At 42.3% G+C, this 17,844-nt stretch overlaps 1 protein-coding gene across 4 annotated transcripts in view; it reads right to left on the bottom strand.

Annotated features, from left to right (window-relative positions):
- Positions 1–17,303, bottom strand: part of LOC121569599 (cullin-9) — a 48,716-nt gene extending 31,413 nt beyond the window's left edge. For all 4 annotated transcript variants that reach the window (XM_041880692.2, XM_041880699.2, XM_041880708.2 and 1 more), the window contains exons 1-2: positions 17,158–17,303; positions 15,319–15,981 (exon numbers count right to left, since the gene is read on the bottom strand). In XM_041880692.2, the coding sequence (XP_041736626.2) occupies positions 15,319–15,976 (658 nt within the window). In that variant the 5' untranslated portion in view covers positions 15,977–15,981; positions 17,158–17,303. The remainder of the gene's footprint in view (positions 1–15,318; positions 15,982–17,157) is intronic.
- Positions 17,304–17,844: the final 541 nt, after the last annotated feature.

Raw genomic sequence — 17,844 nt, 5'->3', positions numbered from 1 at the left:
CAGCTGGCTGGAGTGTTTACAGACATATTCAATCTCTCCCTATCCCAGTTTGCTGTCCCCACTTGCTTCAAGACGTCTACCATTGTTGCTTTACCCAAGAAAGCAAAGGTAACTGAACTAAATGACTATTGCCCCCGTAGCACTCACTTCTGTCATGAAGTGCTTTGAGAGGCTAGTTAAGGATCATATCACCTCTACCTTACCTGACATCCTAGACCCACTTCAAAATGTGCTTACCGCCCCAATAGATCCACAGACGATAATATAATAATAATAATAATAATAATAATAATAATAATAATAAGCCATTTAGCAGACGCTTTTATCCAAAGCGACTTACAGTCATGCGTGCATACATTTTGTGAATGGGTGGTCCCGGGGATCGAACCCACTACCCTGGCGTTACAAGCGCCGTGCTCTACCAGCTGAGCTACAGAGGACCATCGCACTGCACACTACCCTATCCCATCTGGACAAGAGGAATACCTATGTAAGAATGCTGTTCATTGACTGTAGCACAGCATTCAACACCATAGTACCCTCCAAGCTCATCATTAAGCTCGGGGCCCTGGGTCTGAACCCCGCCCTGTGCAACTGGGTCCTGGTACGGCAACAGACTGAAAAACAGCTTCTATCTCAAGGCCATCCGACTGTTAAATAGCCATCACTAGGCGGCTTCCACCCAGTTACGTAACCCTGCACCTTAGAGGATGCGGCCCCATATACATAGACTTGAAATCACTAGTCACTCTAATAATGTTCATATATTTTTTCTTTACTCATCTCATATGCATATACTGTATTCTATTCTCCTGTATTTTAGTCTATGCCACTCCGACATTGCTTATCCTAATATTTATTATATTTAAATATTCCTTAATTTCATTCTTTTACTTTTAGGTTGTGTGTATTGTTGTGAATTGTTAGATACACACTGCACTGTTGGAGCTAGAAACACAAGCATTTCGCTACACCTGCAATAACATCTGCTAAACTGTATGTATGTGACAAGATTTGATTTGAGTGAATTTGGGTAGGCATAATTTGAATGACTACCCCCTTTGTCCCACATACATACATACATACAGTGCATTCGGAGTAAGTATTCAGACCCCTTGACTTTTTCCACATTATGTTACAGCCTTATTCTAAAATTGATTAAAATTGTCCCCCCCCTCCTCAAATCTACACACAATACCCCATAATGACAAAGCAAACACAGGTTTATATATTTCAGCAAATTTAATAAAAAAAAATATATAAAAAAAAGTATTTAAGTAACAAGTATTCAGACCCTTGACTCAGTACTTTGTTGAAGCACCTTTGGCAGCGATTACAGCCTCGAGTACTCTTGTGTATGACGCTACAAGCTTGGTACACCTGTATTTGGGGTGTTTCTGCCATTCTTCTCTGCAGATCCTCTCAAGCTCTGTCAAGTTGGATGGGGAGCGTCGCTGCACAGCTATTTAAAAAAAGGTCTCTCCAGAGATGTTCGATCGGGTACAAGTCCGGGCTCTGGCTGGGCCACTCAAGGACATTCAGAGACTTGTCCCGAAGCCACTCCTGCCTATAGAAAGTCAACACCCTCCATGGATTTCCTAATTTTGTGTTACAAAGTGGGAATAAAATGGACTTGTCATTTTTGTAATCAACCTACATAAATACTCTGTCAAAGTGGAAGAAAAATTTTACCTTTTTTTAGATTAATGAAAAATAAAAACATACATTGATTAGATAAGTATTCACCCCTGAGTCAATACATGTTAGAAACACCTTTGGCAGCAATTTACAGTTGTGTCTTCTTGGGTAAGTCTCATAAGAGCTTTGCACACTGGTGTTGGGCAATATTTCCCCATTATTCTTTTCAAAATTCTTCAAGCTCTGTCTAGGTGTTGGATCATGGCTAGACACCAATTTTCAAATCTTGCCATAGATATTCAAGCAGATTTAAGGCAACTAATTTGGCCACTAGGGGGGGGGGACACTAGTAGGAAGCACAAGGAAGAAATGGCAGCTGTACAGAACTCATCCAGAGCTCTTTGACTTCTGGCAGAAAGCCATTAAAAGATACCGTATCTGATGGCAAACATTTAGTAGGAAATTGCATACAAGTGTAACAGAGACTTGCCGATAGATATAGAACGCTATGGACGCACCAGCTCGCTTTCTCCCGTTGTGCTATTTACAAACACGTGATTGGCTGAACTGTTCTGGGGAACTATGGTAAGCTTCATAATGTGACCGGTGAAATTAAGAACAGAATATGCTTTATCTCCTAATGTATTGCACAAGTTGACTTCAGGTATTAACTTAAAAAGTTGCTACAAATTATTCAAATCTCTTGAAAAACTTCATAGAAATAGTTGACGGTATTGTAAAACCATCCTGTGGCTTTTTCGAAATACCCCGGTATACCGGCCAAGCTTATTGGCCACTCCAGGAACATTCATGGTCTTCTTAGTAAGCAAACTCCAGTGTAGATTTGGCTTTGTGTTGTAGGTTATTGTCCTGTTGAAAGGAGAATTCCTCTCCCAGTGTCACATTTTGTTACGTTACAGCCTCATTCTAAAATTGATTAAATTGTCCCCCCCCACACACACACACACAATCTACACATAATAACCAATAATGGCAAAGCGAAAACAGGTTTAGAAAATTTAGAAAATGTATTTAAAAAAAAAAAAACATACCTTATATTTACATAAGTATTCAGACCCTTTGCTAGGAGACTCGAAATTGAGCTCAGGTGCATCCTGTTTCCATTGATCATCCTTGAGATCTTTCTACAACTTGATTGGAGTCCACCTGCGGTCAATTCAATTGATTGGACATGATTTGGAAAGGCGCACACCTGACTATATAACATCCCACAGTTGACAGTGCATGTCAGATCAAAAACCAAGCCATAAGGTCGACGGAATTGTCCGTAGAGCTCCAAGACGACAGGATTGTGTCGAGGCACAGATCTGGGGAAGTGAACCAAAACATTTCTGCAGCATTGAAGGTCTCCAAGAACACAGTGGCCTCAATCATTCTTAAATGGAAGAAGTTCGGAACCACCAAGACTCTTCCTAGAGCTGGCTGCCCGGCCATGCTGAGCAATCGGGGGAGAAGGGCCTTGGTCAGGGAGGTGACCAAGAACCCGATGGTCACTCTGACAGAGCTCCAGAGTTCCTTTGTGGAGATGGGAGAACCTTCCAGAAGGACAACCATCTCTGCAGCACTCCGCTAATCAGGCCTTTATGGTAGAGTTGCCACACCTCAGTAAAAAGGCACATGACAGCCCGCTTGGAGTTTGCCAAAAGGAACCTAAATGACTCTGACCATGAAACAAGATTCTCTAGTCTGATCAAACCAAGATTGAACTCTTTGGCCTGAATGCCAAGCGTCACGTCTGGAGGAAACCTGGCACCATCCCTACAGTGAAGCATGGTGGTGGCAGCATCATGCTGTGGGGATGTTTTTCAGCGGCAGGGACTGGGAGACTAGTCAGGATCGAGGGAAAGATGAACGGCTTAAAGTACAGAGAGATCCTTCACGAAAACCTGCTCCAGAGTACTCAGGACCTCAGTCTGGGGCGAAGGTTCACCTTCCAACAGGACAACAACCCTAAGCACACAGCCAAGACAACGCAGGAGTGGCTTCGGGACAAGTCTCTGAATGTCCTTGAGTGGCCCAGCCAGAGCCCGGACTTGAACCCGATCTAACATCTCTGGAGAGACCTTTTTTTAAATAGCTGTGCTGCGACATTCCCCATCCAACCTGACAGAGCTTGAGAGGATCTGCAGAGAAGAATGGGAGAAACTCCCCAAATACATGTGCCGAGCTTGTAGCGTCATACCCAAGAAGACTCAAGGCTGTAATCGCTGCTTCAACAAAATACAGAGTAAAGGGTCTGAATACTTAAGTGATGTTTTTATTTTATACATTTGAAGAAAAAAAATATTAAATCAATTTTAGAATAAGGCTGTAACGTCACAAAATGTGGAAAGGGGGAGGGGGTCTGAATACTTTCGGAATGCACTGTACATAATTTACACACAGAAGTCAGCTCATGAGCTCCATCAGCAGCAGATTTTACATTTAGAAGGGAAAATAAGAGTTTATACAACAAATGTTTGTGCATCGTATCGAATAGCATAGAATCGTTCTCTAATCAAACAGAATTGTTTCAAACTAAAATCGTTCCAGTATCGTAGCCCAGATACGTATCAAATCGTCTTGAAATGGAAAGATGCACATCCCTACTCTAAAATCATGGCATGGTAATAGTACTTAGAGGTGTCACAAAATGAAGAAAAAAAACAAGGATCCCATGTTAACATGTACAAATGTGTTTTTAAGTGCAGAAAAGTGTCTGACAAAGCTAACACCTTTACAAACATACCAGCTCCAATTCACCTCTGAATACAGCAAACTTGTAAACACAGCCGGGGTAAGAAGAGATGTCCTTTGCATTCAAGCATTTCCTCAACAAACTCCGATATGAAAACAAACTAACAAACAAACAAGACAGGAATGCAGAGCTGCCCTTAGCGCCATGTCAAAAGGTCTCAGCCCTTCCTGATAGATGTGACTCCCCTAAGAGTACACAAGGTTTGTGACCCTCATGGCCCAAGGAGTGGGATTTCAAAAAGTACAGCAACCGAGAGGCAATAGTACACTATAATTGTGTTATTCTACACAAGACAGTAGAGCAGATTTTTATATATATATATATATTTTTTTTTTTAAGGTCAATTGTGAGTGGCTTAATAAAATAAAAAGTAGCCTACGATAACAATCAACAAACCAATTCAATGAACGTTCTTTCCCTTTATCAATTTCCTCCCCAGCAAACAGTTGCTTAGAAACCTTAAAACAAACAGTCCAATCAACCAAGGTGGTCTGACGTGGCCTCTTGAGTAGGCCCTTCTTTTTTTACCATTCATTGATTACATGACGCATATGAGAAACACTCAACAGCTCTACAACTGGGGAAATTCTCCAAAAAAAAACATGGTAAAGAAATGCTTGGTGGGACCTGGTACAAGGCATTACCAGTACCACTAATCTTTCAGTGTTTTGGATTGTACAGATTGTCATTGCATCAGTGAATTGTCACTGGCCAACTGTCATACCTGTCAACTGCTACAGACTTAGCCCATGTCACGCATTCAGTTTATTCAAATTAATAAGAAACAGGTGTAACTGGTCCGGGTTCACATCCGGACTAGTTGCACAGAATTCCAAGTTACAGAGTATTCATGTCATGACAAAAGGGCAAGTACGACAGCCCATAGTTAGGCTAACCATTACCCAAAGACTCACACCTTCAAAATCAAAAATGGGAAGCATTGGTCGGTCATTGACAATAGAAAATGCTACGCAAACTAAAGCCATGAGCCAAAGGTAAGATTAACCAGTTGAAAAACTGCATTGCTAAATCCAGAATTCAAGCCCCTCTTGGCCAAATAAGGCTACGAGTCGTGCAGAAACACCATTACTTAGGTCAATGACGTTCACAGAAAAATATATTTTAACCTTTATTAATATCACACATACCTAATGACCTATTATTAGGGATGTGCATCTTTCCCTTTCAAGACGATCCAATACATATCTAAGATTAGAGGTCTTCTCAGGTCCAACAAGCTTTCCTCCCTGGACCCTACCTGAATAAATTAAATGTTTTAAACATGGAGACCCAGTCCGAACGGACCAGAGGACAACCAGACCCAGCCCTGTATAGACCCTGTCAAGTCCAAACCCACTCCGATCCGAGTGAGGGACGCAGCAGACAATACATAGCAAAAACTATGTTATTAACTGAAGCTTTTAAATGCACGAACCAAAGGAGAGGGAAACTGAGCTAGCACCAGGCGGGGGAGGGGCCGTGCTGTGTTTGTGACTGTGGCTGAGTAGCACGAGGAGGAAGAGAGGGCAGCAACCAAGCCCACTTGTACTAGTTAGTAATTTCTAGCTGCTAGGTTATTTATCATCCAATCTGATTACATAGTACTCGTGTTGACTGCATCGAACCAAGAAGAGAAGCTAGTTAGCTGGGTTGGCTAATCAAAGCTACACACACACACACAGCCAGAGCCTAGTGCCACTGATGATTGGCAGACAAAAACAAGCTACATTCGCCTCCTGTGAAAAACACACAGCCTATTTTTGTATCCCCCACACTTTGGTTCTGAAATCGCCATCATCCAATAATTATCTGGTCATTTTTGCAGATGAAGTGTTTGAGCTAGTAATGTATAAATATTGATCGTTTTCAGAGACGCTAAGCTGCTAGCCATCAAGCTAACGAAGTTGGTACCATATGAGTTTTGCAACGGAGAACTAAATAAACGGTTCCAGCGCTGTAGGAGCTGTATCTATTACGCTTTGTTTCGGGACAAACCGGATCACTCTGAGTGGTTTACTTGCGTGATCAAGGAAGCCACCTCAAGCCTATAATCCTCGGCAAGTCGCCAGTCTATGTAAGAAACGGGGGGAAACGCAGAGTGGAATGTTTACATTTTCTACACCGGTGGCTGGACTGCGTTCGCGCTTGTTGGATAAATCTCTGCCTTGTCGTTTGTCGTTATCCGACTGGCCAGGGTGTTGCCCGGAGCTCCCCCATCTGACTGCGCTGTCGAAGGAGCACAGCATGAGGAGAAAGGCAATCAACGATGGTTGCATGTCACATGCCGTGGAAGCCGAAGACAATGATCTCCCACAAAGCAGTCTACACTTCCAACGAGAGGCCCGGAGCGGATACAAAAAACGAATAGTTTCACCATCCTGGAGCCTGATCTTCCTGCACCTTCGTCGCTGGGGGTGTCTGCGTCCACAGTGCCTACTACGATTTCGAAGTCGGCAACCTTCCGTCCCTGTTCTGGATTGAGCTGGGCTTCTCCATCTGTCGGAGGCCTGCATCCTGTGAAGCGTGGGAGTGGGCGGATTTCCTCGTCGGCTGTGATTTTGAGCAGCTCTATGGTAAGAAATGTGACCGTTCCTGGTGCAAAAACAATGTAGAGTAAATGACATTACTAAGCTGCTCCCAAATCTACTAAGTGAGGACATTGAAATCGATTATATCGTAGTCCATGTGGGTTTTAATCAAAGGAGATGATTGTGGACTACAGGAAAAAAAAGAGGACTGAGCACGCCCCCATTCTCGTCGACGGGGCTTTAGTGGAACAGGTTGAGAGCTTCAAGTTCCTTGGTGTCCACATCACCAACGAACTATCATGGTCCAAACACACCAAGACAGTCGTGAAGAGGGCACGACAAAGCCTATTCCCCCTCAGGAGACTGAAAAGATTTGGCATGGGTCCTCAGATCCTCAAAAAATTATAAAGCTGCACCATCGAGAGCATCCTGACTACAGAGGGTAGTGCGTACGGCCCAGTACATCACTGGGGCCAAGCTTCCTGCCATCCAGGACCTCTATACCAGGCGGTATCAGAGAAAGGCCCTAAAAATTGCCACCCTAGTCATAGACTGTTCTCTCTGCTACCGCACTGCAAGTGGTACCGGAGCGCCAAGTTTAGGTCCAAAAGGCTTCTCTACAGCTTCTACCCCCAAGCCATAAGACTCCTGAACAGCTAATCATGGCTACCCGGACTATTTGCTCCCCCACCCCATCTTTTTACGCTGCTGCTACTCTGTTAATTACCTCAACTAGCCGGTGCCCCTGCACATTGACTCTGCACCAGTACCCCCCTATATATAGCCTTCCTACTGTTATTTTTCTTCTGCTCTTTTTTTCTCAACCCTTTTTTGTTGTTGTTTTACTTTTTTTATTAAAAATAAATGCACTGTAAGTAAGCAATTCACAGTAATGTCTACACTATGTCCCTCTAACTGCCCTGAATGCCTCTGCTGATCTACAGCTATTGTATGCAGTAATCATGTGCCTAAGAACCAGAGTTATACTGTTAGCACTGAGCCGGTGTGCCCGAGGAGGAAGTCCACTGTGTACAGCTCACCCTGCACTAAGATAAAGAACATGAGCACATCTACTGCTGCTAAGCTTCCCAGTAAAGCAATAAAAACAAGTAAGCATCCCAGAAGAAAAGTGCTCAAAATAGCCCACGTTAACATATGTAGCTTATGAAACGAGGTTCATGAAATCAATAATTTGCTAGTAACAGATGACATTCATATTATGACTCTCTCTGAAACTCACTTAGATAATACCTTTGATGATACAGTGGTAGCAATACAAGGTTATAACATTTACAGAAAAGATAGAAATGCCAATGGTGGTGTTTATATTCAGAACCACATTCCTGTGAAGATTAGAGAGGATCTCATGTTAAATACTGTTGAAGTAATATGGCTACAGGTTTATCTGCCTCACCTAAAGCCCATTCTGGTGGGATGCTGCTATAGACCAACTGCTAACAGTCAGTATCTGGATAACATGTGTGAAATTAATGTGATTTCAATAGAGAGGTATACTTCCTGGGTGATTTAAATTTTGACTGGCTTTCATCAGGCTGCCCACTCAAGAGAAAGCTTCAAACTGTAACTAGTGCCTGCAACCTGGTTCAGGTTATCAGTCAACCTACCAGGGTAGTTACAAACAATACAGGAATTAAATCATCAACATGTATTGATCATATCTTTACTAATGCTGCAGACATTTGTTTGAAAGCAGTATCAAAATCCATTGGATGTAGTGATCACAATGTAGTAGCCATATCTTGGAAAACCAAAGTTTCAAAGGCTGGGCCTAATATTGTGTATAAGGGAGGTCATACAATAAGTTTTGTAGTGATTCCTATGTTGTTGATGTAAAGAATATGTTGGTCCGTGGTGTGTAATGAGGAGCAAACAGACACTGCACTTGACACATTTATGAAATTGCTTATTCCAGTTACTAATAAGCACGCACCCATTAAGAAAATCACCAAAAAATGAAATCCCCGTGGATTGATGAGGAATTGAAAAATTGTATGGTTGAGAGGGATGAGGCAAAAGGAATGAAAAATAAGTCTGGCTGCACAACCGATTGGCAAACATATTGCAAATTGAGAAATCATGTGACTAAACTGAATAAAAAGAAGAAACTACACCATGAAACAAAGATAAATGACAAAGAATGATAGTAAAAAGCTTTGGAGCACCTTTAATGAAAATTGGGAAAAGAGGCAAACTCCGCTCCATCATTCATTGAATCAGATGGCTCATTCATCACAAACACAACTGATATTTCCAACTACTTCAATGATTTTTTCATTGGCAAGATTAGCAAACTTAGGCATGACATGCCAGAAACAATTGCTGACACTACACATCCAAGTATATCTGACCAAATATGAAAGACAAGCATTGTAATTTTGAATTCCGTAAAGTGAGTGTGGAAGAGGTGAAAAATGTATTGTCAACAATGACAAGCCATGAGGGTCTGACAACTTGGATGGAAAATTACTGAGGATAATAGCGGACGATATTGCCACTCCTTTGCCATATTTTCAATTTAAGCCTACTAGAATGTGTGTGCCCCCAGGCTTGGAGGGAAGCAAAAGTCATTCCGCTACCTAAAAATAGTAAAGCCCCGTTTACTGGCTCAAATAGCCGACCAATTAGCCTGTTACCAACCCTTAGTAAAGTTTTGGAAAAAAGGGTGTTTGACCAGATACAATGCTATTTTACAGTAAACAAATTGACAAACTCTCAGCATGCTAATAGAGAAGGACATTCAACAAGAACAGCACTTACACAAATGACTGATGATTGGCTGAGAGAAATTGATGATAAAAAGATTATGGGGACTGTTGTGTTAGACTTCAGTGCAGCTTTTGACATTATCGACCATAGTCTGCTGCTGGAAAAACGTGTGTTATGGCTTTACTCCACCTGCTATATTGTGGCTACAGAGTTATATGTCTAACAGAACACAGAGGGTGTTCTTTAATGGAAGCCTCTCCAACATAATCCAGATAGAATCAGGAATTCCCCAGGGCAGCTGTCTAGGCCCATTACTTTTTTCAATCTTTACTAATGACATGCCACTGGCTTTGAGTAAAGCAATAGTGTCCATGTATGCGGATGACTCAACACTATACATGTCAGCTACTACAGCGACTGAAATGACTGCAACACTTAAAGAGTTGCAGTTAGTTTCAGAGTGGGTGGCAAGGAATAAGTTAGAATTATTTAAGACTAAAACTAAAAGCATTGTATTTGGGACAAATCATTCACTAAACCTCAACTAAATACTGTAATAAATAATGTGGAAATTGAGCAAGTTGAGGTGACTAAACTGCTTGGAGTTACCCTGGATTGTAAACTGTCATGGTCAAAACATATTGATACAACAGTAGCTAAGATGGGGAGAAGTATTTAATAATAGAGCGCTGCTCTACCTTCTTAACAGCACTATCAACCAGGCAGGTCCTAATGGCCCTAGTTTTGTCACACCTGGACTACTGTTCAGTCGCGTGGTAAGGTGCCACAAAAAAATGACTTAGGAAAGTTGCAATTGACTCAGAACAGGGCAGCACGGCTGACCCTTGGATGTACACAGAGAGCTAAAATTAATAATATGAATGTACAGTTGAAGTCGGAAGTTTAAATACACCTAGGTTGGAGTCATTAAAACTTATTTTTCAACCACTCTACAAATTTCTTGTTAACAAACTATAGTTTTGGCAAGTCGGTTAGGACATATATTTTGTGCATGACAAGTTATTTTTCCAACAATTGTTTACAGACAGATTATTTCACTGTATCACAATTCCAGTGGGTCAGAAGTTTAAATACACTAAGTTGACTGTGCCTTTAAAGAGCTTGGAAAATTCCAGAAAATGATGTCATGGCTTTAGAAGCTTCTGCTAGGCTAACTGACATCATGAGTCAATTGGAGGTGTACCTGTGGATGTATTTCAAGGCCTACCTTCAAATTCAGTGCCTCTTTGCTTGACATCATGGGAAAATCAAAAGAAATCAGCCAAGACCTCAGAAAAAAATTGTAGACCTCCACAAGTCTGGTTCATCCTTGGGAGCAATTTCCAAACGCCTGAAGGTACCACGTTCATCTGTACAAACAATAGTACGCAAGTATAAACACCACGGGACCACGCAGCCGTTCTCCCGCTCAGGAAGGAGATGCGTTCTGTCTCCTAGAGATTAACGTACTTTGGTGCAAATCAATCCCAGAACAACAAAAGGACCTTGTGAAGATGCTGGAGGAAACAGGTACAAAAGTATCTATATCCACAGTAAAACGAGTCCTATTTCGACATAACCTGAAAGGCCGCTTAGCAAGGAAGAAGCCACTGCTCCAAACCGCCATAAAAAAGCCAGACTACGGTTTGCAACTGCACATGGGGACAAAGATCGTACTTTTTGGAGAAATGTCCTCTGGTCTGATGAAACAGAAATAGACTGTTTGGCCATAATGACCTTCGTTACGTTTGGAGGAAAAAGGGGAATGCTTGCAAGCCGAAGAACACCATCCCAACCGTGAAGCACGGGGGTGGCAGCTTCATGCAGTGGGGGTGCTTTGCTGCAGGAGGGACTGGTGCACTTCACAAAATAGATGGCAGCATGAGGAAGGAAAATTATGTGGATAAATTGAAGCAAAATCTCAAGACAGTCAGGAAGTTGAAGCTTGGTCGCAAATGGGTCTTCCAAATAGAAAATGACCCCAAGTATACAGTGGGGGGAAAAAAGTATTTAGTCAGCCACCAATTGTGCAAGTTCTCCCACTTAAAGATGAGAGAGGCCTGTAATTTTCATCATAGGTACACGTCAACTATGACAGAAATTGAGGGGGAAAAAATCCAGAAAATCACATTGTAGGATTTTTAATGAATTTTTTTGCAAATTATGGTGGAAAATAAGTATTTGGTCACCTACAAACAAGCAAGATTTCTGGCTCTCACAGACCTGTAACTTCTTCTTTAAGAGGCTCCTCTGTCCTCCACTCGTTACCTGTATTAATGGCACCGGTTTGAACTTGTTATCAGTATAAAAGACACCTGTCCACAACCTCAAACAGTCACACTCCAAACTCTACTATGGCCAAGACCAAAGAGCTGTCAAAGGACACCAGAAACAAAATTGTAGACCTGCACCAGGCTGGGAAGACTGAATCTGCAATAGGTAAGCAGCTTGGTTTGAAGAAATCAACTGTGGGAGCAATTATTAGGAAATGGAAGACATACAAGACCACTGATAATCTCCCTCGATCTGGGGCTCCACGCAAGAGCTCACCCCGTGGGGTCAAAATTATCACAAGAACGGTGAGCAAAAATCCCAGAACCACACGGGGGAACCTAGTGAATGACCTGCAGAGAGCTGGGACCAAAGTAACAAAGACGTGTCCCCCTGCTTAAGCCAGTACATGTCCAGGCCCGTCTGAAGTTTGCTAGAGTGCATTTGGATGATCCAGAAGAGGATTGGGAGAATGTCATATGGTCAGATGAAACCAAAATAGAACTTTTTGGTAAAAACTCAACTCGTCGTGTTTGGAGGACAAAGAATGCTGAGTTGCATCCAAAGAACACCATACCTACTGTGAAGCATGGGGGTGGAAACATCATGCTTTGGGGCTGTTTTTCTGCAAAGGGACCAGGACGACTGATCCGTGTAAAGGAAAGAATGAATGGGACCATGTATCGTGAGATTTTGAGTGAAAACCTCCTTCCATCAGCAAGGGCATTGAAGATGAAACGTGGCTGGGTCTTTCAGCATGACAATGATCCCAAACACACCGCCTGGGCAACGAAGGAGTGGCTTCGTAAGAAGCATTTCAAGGTCCTGGAGTGGCCTAGCCAGTCTCCAGATCTCAACCCCATAGAAAATCTTTGGAGGGAGTTGAAAGTGTGTTGCCCAGCGACAGCCCCAAAACATCACTGCTCTAGAGGAGATCTGCATGGAGGAATGGGCCAAAATACCAGCAACAGTGTGTGAAAACTTACAGAAAACGTTTGACCTGTGTCATTGCCAACAAATGGTATATAACAAAGTATTGAGAAACTTTTGTTATTGACCAAATACTTATTTTCCACCATAATTTGCAAATAAATTCATTAAAAATCCTACAATGTGATTTTCTGGAAAAAATATTCTACTGTACTGAAGACTATTATAAATTAAAATGAAACTGTTCCATGAAAATGTGAATATGAAAATCATAACTGGCACAGATATCAGTAGAAATGGTATGATAAATTGGCCCTCCAAATGGAAAAGGTTGTCGACCGCTGGTGTAGCCTATTACCGGCAACTTCAGGAGACTAAACGACAGAAGGCAAGCAGCAGCGGGCGAGGGGTCAGGAACAGGGTTTTTTCTTCTGGTTAGGCTATATTGATCTCTGGCTCCCCATTGAGTAATTTGTGTCTTCATTTTTAATCATAACGCTTAAAGCATCATACAAGCGCAGTAGTTTACATAGTTGATTTTATTAAAAACATAGGGTGTGTCTATATGGAAAAATAGGTAATAAAATGTTGACCTATCAATTGTGCGAAAGAACAGACGACTGTCAACCAAGATTTTTTTTTTTGTTGGGGCCAGCCCTACTATATTTCCCCCCCCCCCTCTCCGTCCCTCACTAGCACGCTATGTAAGATGGAAGTGTTTGTGTTCTCGGAAGTTACGGCAACTTAGTCCCCTCCATTCCACAAATACCAGGGGTCTCATTAGCATTGAGAAACATGCCTATTCAAAAACGCAGACCATAAAAAAAAAAATATATGTTTTTAAACCATTTCACCGGCGTTTCATATTGACAGTCAGTGTTTTTTGGCTTCAATAGACTGATAAGGGGCATTCAACTAGTATTTCTTCACACAAAATACATTAGTGCAACACATTTGACAGAAAATCATTTATCAGATGACAGCAGAAGTGCAACGCTATTTAGCTAACAGCCACACAAGTAAATTAGAGCAAGGTATTTTTCCAAAAACAATGCATGGCATTCATATTTCTAATGTTTATAATTAGAAAGAATTTAGCCAGCTACATTTCCTAATATCTAGCTTGAAGTTAATTTTAACTTGCAACCAGAGAAAAACTACACAGGAGGAAGGTACTGTAAAAAAGTAGCCTACACAGTCAGAGTGCTGTCTGGAGATCCAATGAAGAGTGCAAATATATTTTCATCCAAGTGGAGAACTGCAACTGAAGCATGAAATTAGTCCTTCTACATTCATGATTTCGAGTGAACCCTAACTGAAGCCGAGCAGAATTTGCAATAAGCAGCCTTTTAGATCTGCATTTACAAAAGCGCAGCAAGATAGGCAGTCCTGCATTAACGCGACCCCTGAATATTGAATCTGATTAGTCTTTTACTAGCGGAAGACGGTATCTCTGTGCATTCAAATTGCCATCGATAAAATGCAATTGAGTTCGTAGCTTATGCCTGCCCATACCATAACCCCACCATGGGGCACTCTGTTCACAACGTTGACATCAGCAAACCTCTCACCCACACAACGCCATACACATGGTCTGCGGTTGTGAGGCCAGTTGGACATACTGACAAATTCTTTTAAATGATGATGGAGGCGGCTTATGGTAGAGAAATTAACATTAAATTATCTGGCAACAGCTCTGGTGGACATTCCTGCAGTCAGCATGCCAATTGCATGCTCTCGCAAAACTTGAGACATCTGTGGCATTGTGTTGTGTGACAAAACTGCACATTTTAGAGTGGCCTTTTGTCCCCAGCACAAGGTGCACCTGTGTAATGATCATACTGTAATCCGCTTCTCAATATGCAACACCTGTCAGGTGGATGGATTATTTTGCAAAGGAGAAATACTTAGAGATGTAAACAAATTTGTGCACCCAAAACATTTCAGGGATCTTTTATTTCAGCTCATGAAACAAGGGACCAACACTTTACATGTTGCGTTTATATATTTTTGTTCAGTGTAGTTAACATTTAATTGAGAAAGCCTTTCCATCTTTACCAGAAGGTGCTCATTAGCATCATCGGTAAAGGCTACATAATGTAGACATACACGTGCAACACACATTCCTGTGCTGTTTCAGAAAGTTGGTCAAATTAATTAATGTTCTAATAAGTTCAATACATTTAATTGATTTCCTACTAAGTTCAATAAATGTTTTAATATAGTTGAATTACAGATTTTATAGGACCCTAGTAAAGGATAGTCTACGTGAAAGCAACAGGGCAGAAACCCTGCCTAGCCTACCAGTAAGGCTGCTTTTTCTGTCCAGTCAGTGATCTTGAAAAGAAGGTGATCAGTAGGAAATGTGTTAAAACCACTTATCACAGCCTCAGTCTCTCTACTCTGTCGTTTCCTATATGGCTGACACTGGGACAGTCTAAGAATGAAACTATAAAAAACCCATACCTGCGTCATGAGAGGCCAGAGCCCGAAGCATCTTCCCAGCACTTCGGCGGGTTTGTCGCTCCTTGTTGCAGAGCAGCTCCATGAGCAGGTCCAGGGCACCAGTCTCCTTGAAGACGCCCACCAGTGAGCCGATGCTGGCGTAGGCACTAAGCACGTGGATGGTGTGTGTGATGCTGATGGCAAAGTCGCTCTTCTTGGCCATCTGCTTGCGGGCCCTCGTGACCAAGTTCTTAACATCGTCCTTCATGTCTGAGAGCTCCACCTCGTCAAAGGTGACATTAGTAGGGAACTCTCCACTGGGCCTCTCCTCCTCCTGGAGGGGCCGCTGGGTGTCTGCCTTGCGTTTGCCCAGTAGCGTGGGGCAGTTGGCGTAGACATCCTCCGTTGACATCCACATCAGGATGTTCTCCGTCTTGCTCTCGCCTGAAGTTGAGCCGCTGGAGCCACCCACCCCTGAACTGCTTCCCCCACCTCCTCCTGCCTCGTTGCCCCCTCCACCAGAGCCACTACCGTTGTCTATGGCCAGCAGGCACCAGCGGATCAAGTACTCTGTCTGGCCATCGTGAGTCCGCCGCTGCCTGATCAACTCCTCTGGATAGGCCTGCAGCTTTGTGCCCAGCTGGACAAGTAGGTTCCCATTGCGGCGTTCGCCTACCATGATCACTGTAAGGAAAATATAAAGAATGAATAATATCAATATATTTACATTTACATTGGAGTCATTTAGCAGACGCTCTTATCCAGAGCGACTTACAGTAGTGAATGCATACATTTTCATACTGGTCCCCCGTGGGAATCAAACCCACAACCCTGGCGTTGCAAGCGCCATACTCTACCAACTGAGCTACACTGTATCGAGATGCACCAATGGAGACATTGTGGAAATGCAGCCTTAGTCTCAGCTCCACTAGGCCTCGTCAGACCTCATTGTAATATACTTTCGCTGGTGATACTTTGCATATAAAAGAGGGGGGAGATTATGCTGGCTGTACGTTGTTAGTTGTGCACCTGTAAAGTAATTTTGAGTCAGCCATTAAGACTATGCAAATCAGAGTGAGATACTGGATGGGCAAATACTGTAATCAGCCAATGAAGGCTTAGTTGTTGAGAGATGCATTTAACATTTATCCTTGTTGAGGAGAGACATAAAGCCATTGGTGTATGGACAACTATAGACAGCTATATATTTCCATAAACTTTCATTTTAACTATGAGTTATTTGAACGGCCCTTTTTCAAGGCGAAGGTAGCTAGCGAAATGACGCCACATTAAAGCCAGCTAGCTGGTTACTGTAGCTAGCCACCTCAGCAAGTCACGTGTTGAACAATAATATCGACTATCAACACATACGTAGACCGTTAAGTATTTTGTTAGCTAAACCAGCTATCTAAATAATGTTAGCTAGTTACGAACATCGTTTGAATCATTTGCATAAGCGATTGAGTGACAGTTAGCTAGCTAGTTCGCTAGCAGTTCCAAATGCTAACGACGGTAGAGCAAATGTAAACGCTGGCTGCTGCTGCCGTTAGCTAGCATGTTAACGTTAGCTAACTTTGAACTTGAAACATCTGATTGCATCAGTTGGGAGGTTAGTCAGCTCTACTTTTTAAACACGAAAGTTTTCCTCATATTTACTGTGAACAGTTGTGGCTGCCAATGTCGCTGATTAACTCCAACACAACAAGTTTACCTACAGACTACCTCATTATCAGCAGGGGCCCGTTTTGACATGGCAAGCCTGCCTCAACTAACTAGCTTGCCAACAACGGAGCCTGCCTCGCTCAGTAGCTAGCTAGCGGGCTGCGGATAGCTGAAATAATGCGGCCTGATAACTCTTACCTCTAGTGTTACAGGGTTTCCCCCTTTTCACTGTTTTACCGCTCCTCTATCGATAGCGTTTCTTCCCAGTTGTAATATGTCGTTTCCCAACCTGGAAATAGTTTTTAGGCAGCGTTTGGTATGGGGTGCGCACGTGACAGGTAGGAATTTCGCCACGTTCACGTCATGTCGGAAACCCGGTACCTACCAGTTCAAATGAATGTAAGTTATTTGTATAGACCAGGGGTGTCAAACTCATTTTAGCTCAGGGGCCACATGGAGGAAAATCTATTCCCAAGTGGGCCGGACCGGAAAAATCATGGTATATATATAACTTAAAAACAACAACTTCAGATTGTTTTCTTTGTTTTAATACGATCAACATACAACATAAAGCTGGAGCCTGAGGACAGTGTGTCCAAAATAGTACAAGCACAACATCACTATTAATCAGAAAACACGTCAAGTTTATTTGAAAATTCTAAAGAAAAAGAACACACAAACACACAATGCCTCAGTGATTAACAGAACTGTTTCACAGATCACAGAACTATATCAGGGTGTCATTTCTCAGGCAGAAATGTAGATAAAAATAATGAAATCCTGTTCCCCAAACAAGTGCAAGAACCACAGAGTCAAGAATAGGTTAAATATACAAATAAAATAAAATCAATTAAAAACAATAGCACATCAACATAAAAACATATA

The sequence above is a fragment of the Coregonus clupeaformis genome, chromosome 1, assembly GCF_020615455.1.
Source record: "Coregonus clupeaformis isolate EN_2021a chromosome 1, ASM2061545v1, whole genome shotgun sequence".
In the NCBI taxonomy this organism is placed as follows: domain Eukaryota; kingdom Metazoa; phylum Chordata; class Actinopteri; order Salmoniformes; family Salmonidae; genus Coregonus; species Coregonus clupeaformis.
The sequence above is the reverse complement of the archived record's forward strand: the minus strand, read 5'-3'. Positions and strand labels throughout refer to the sequence as shown.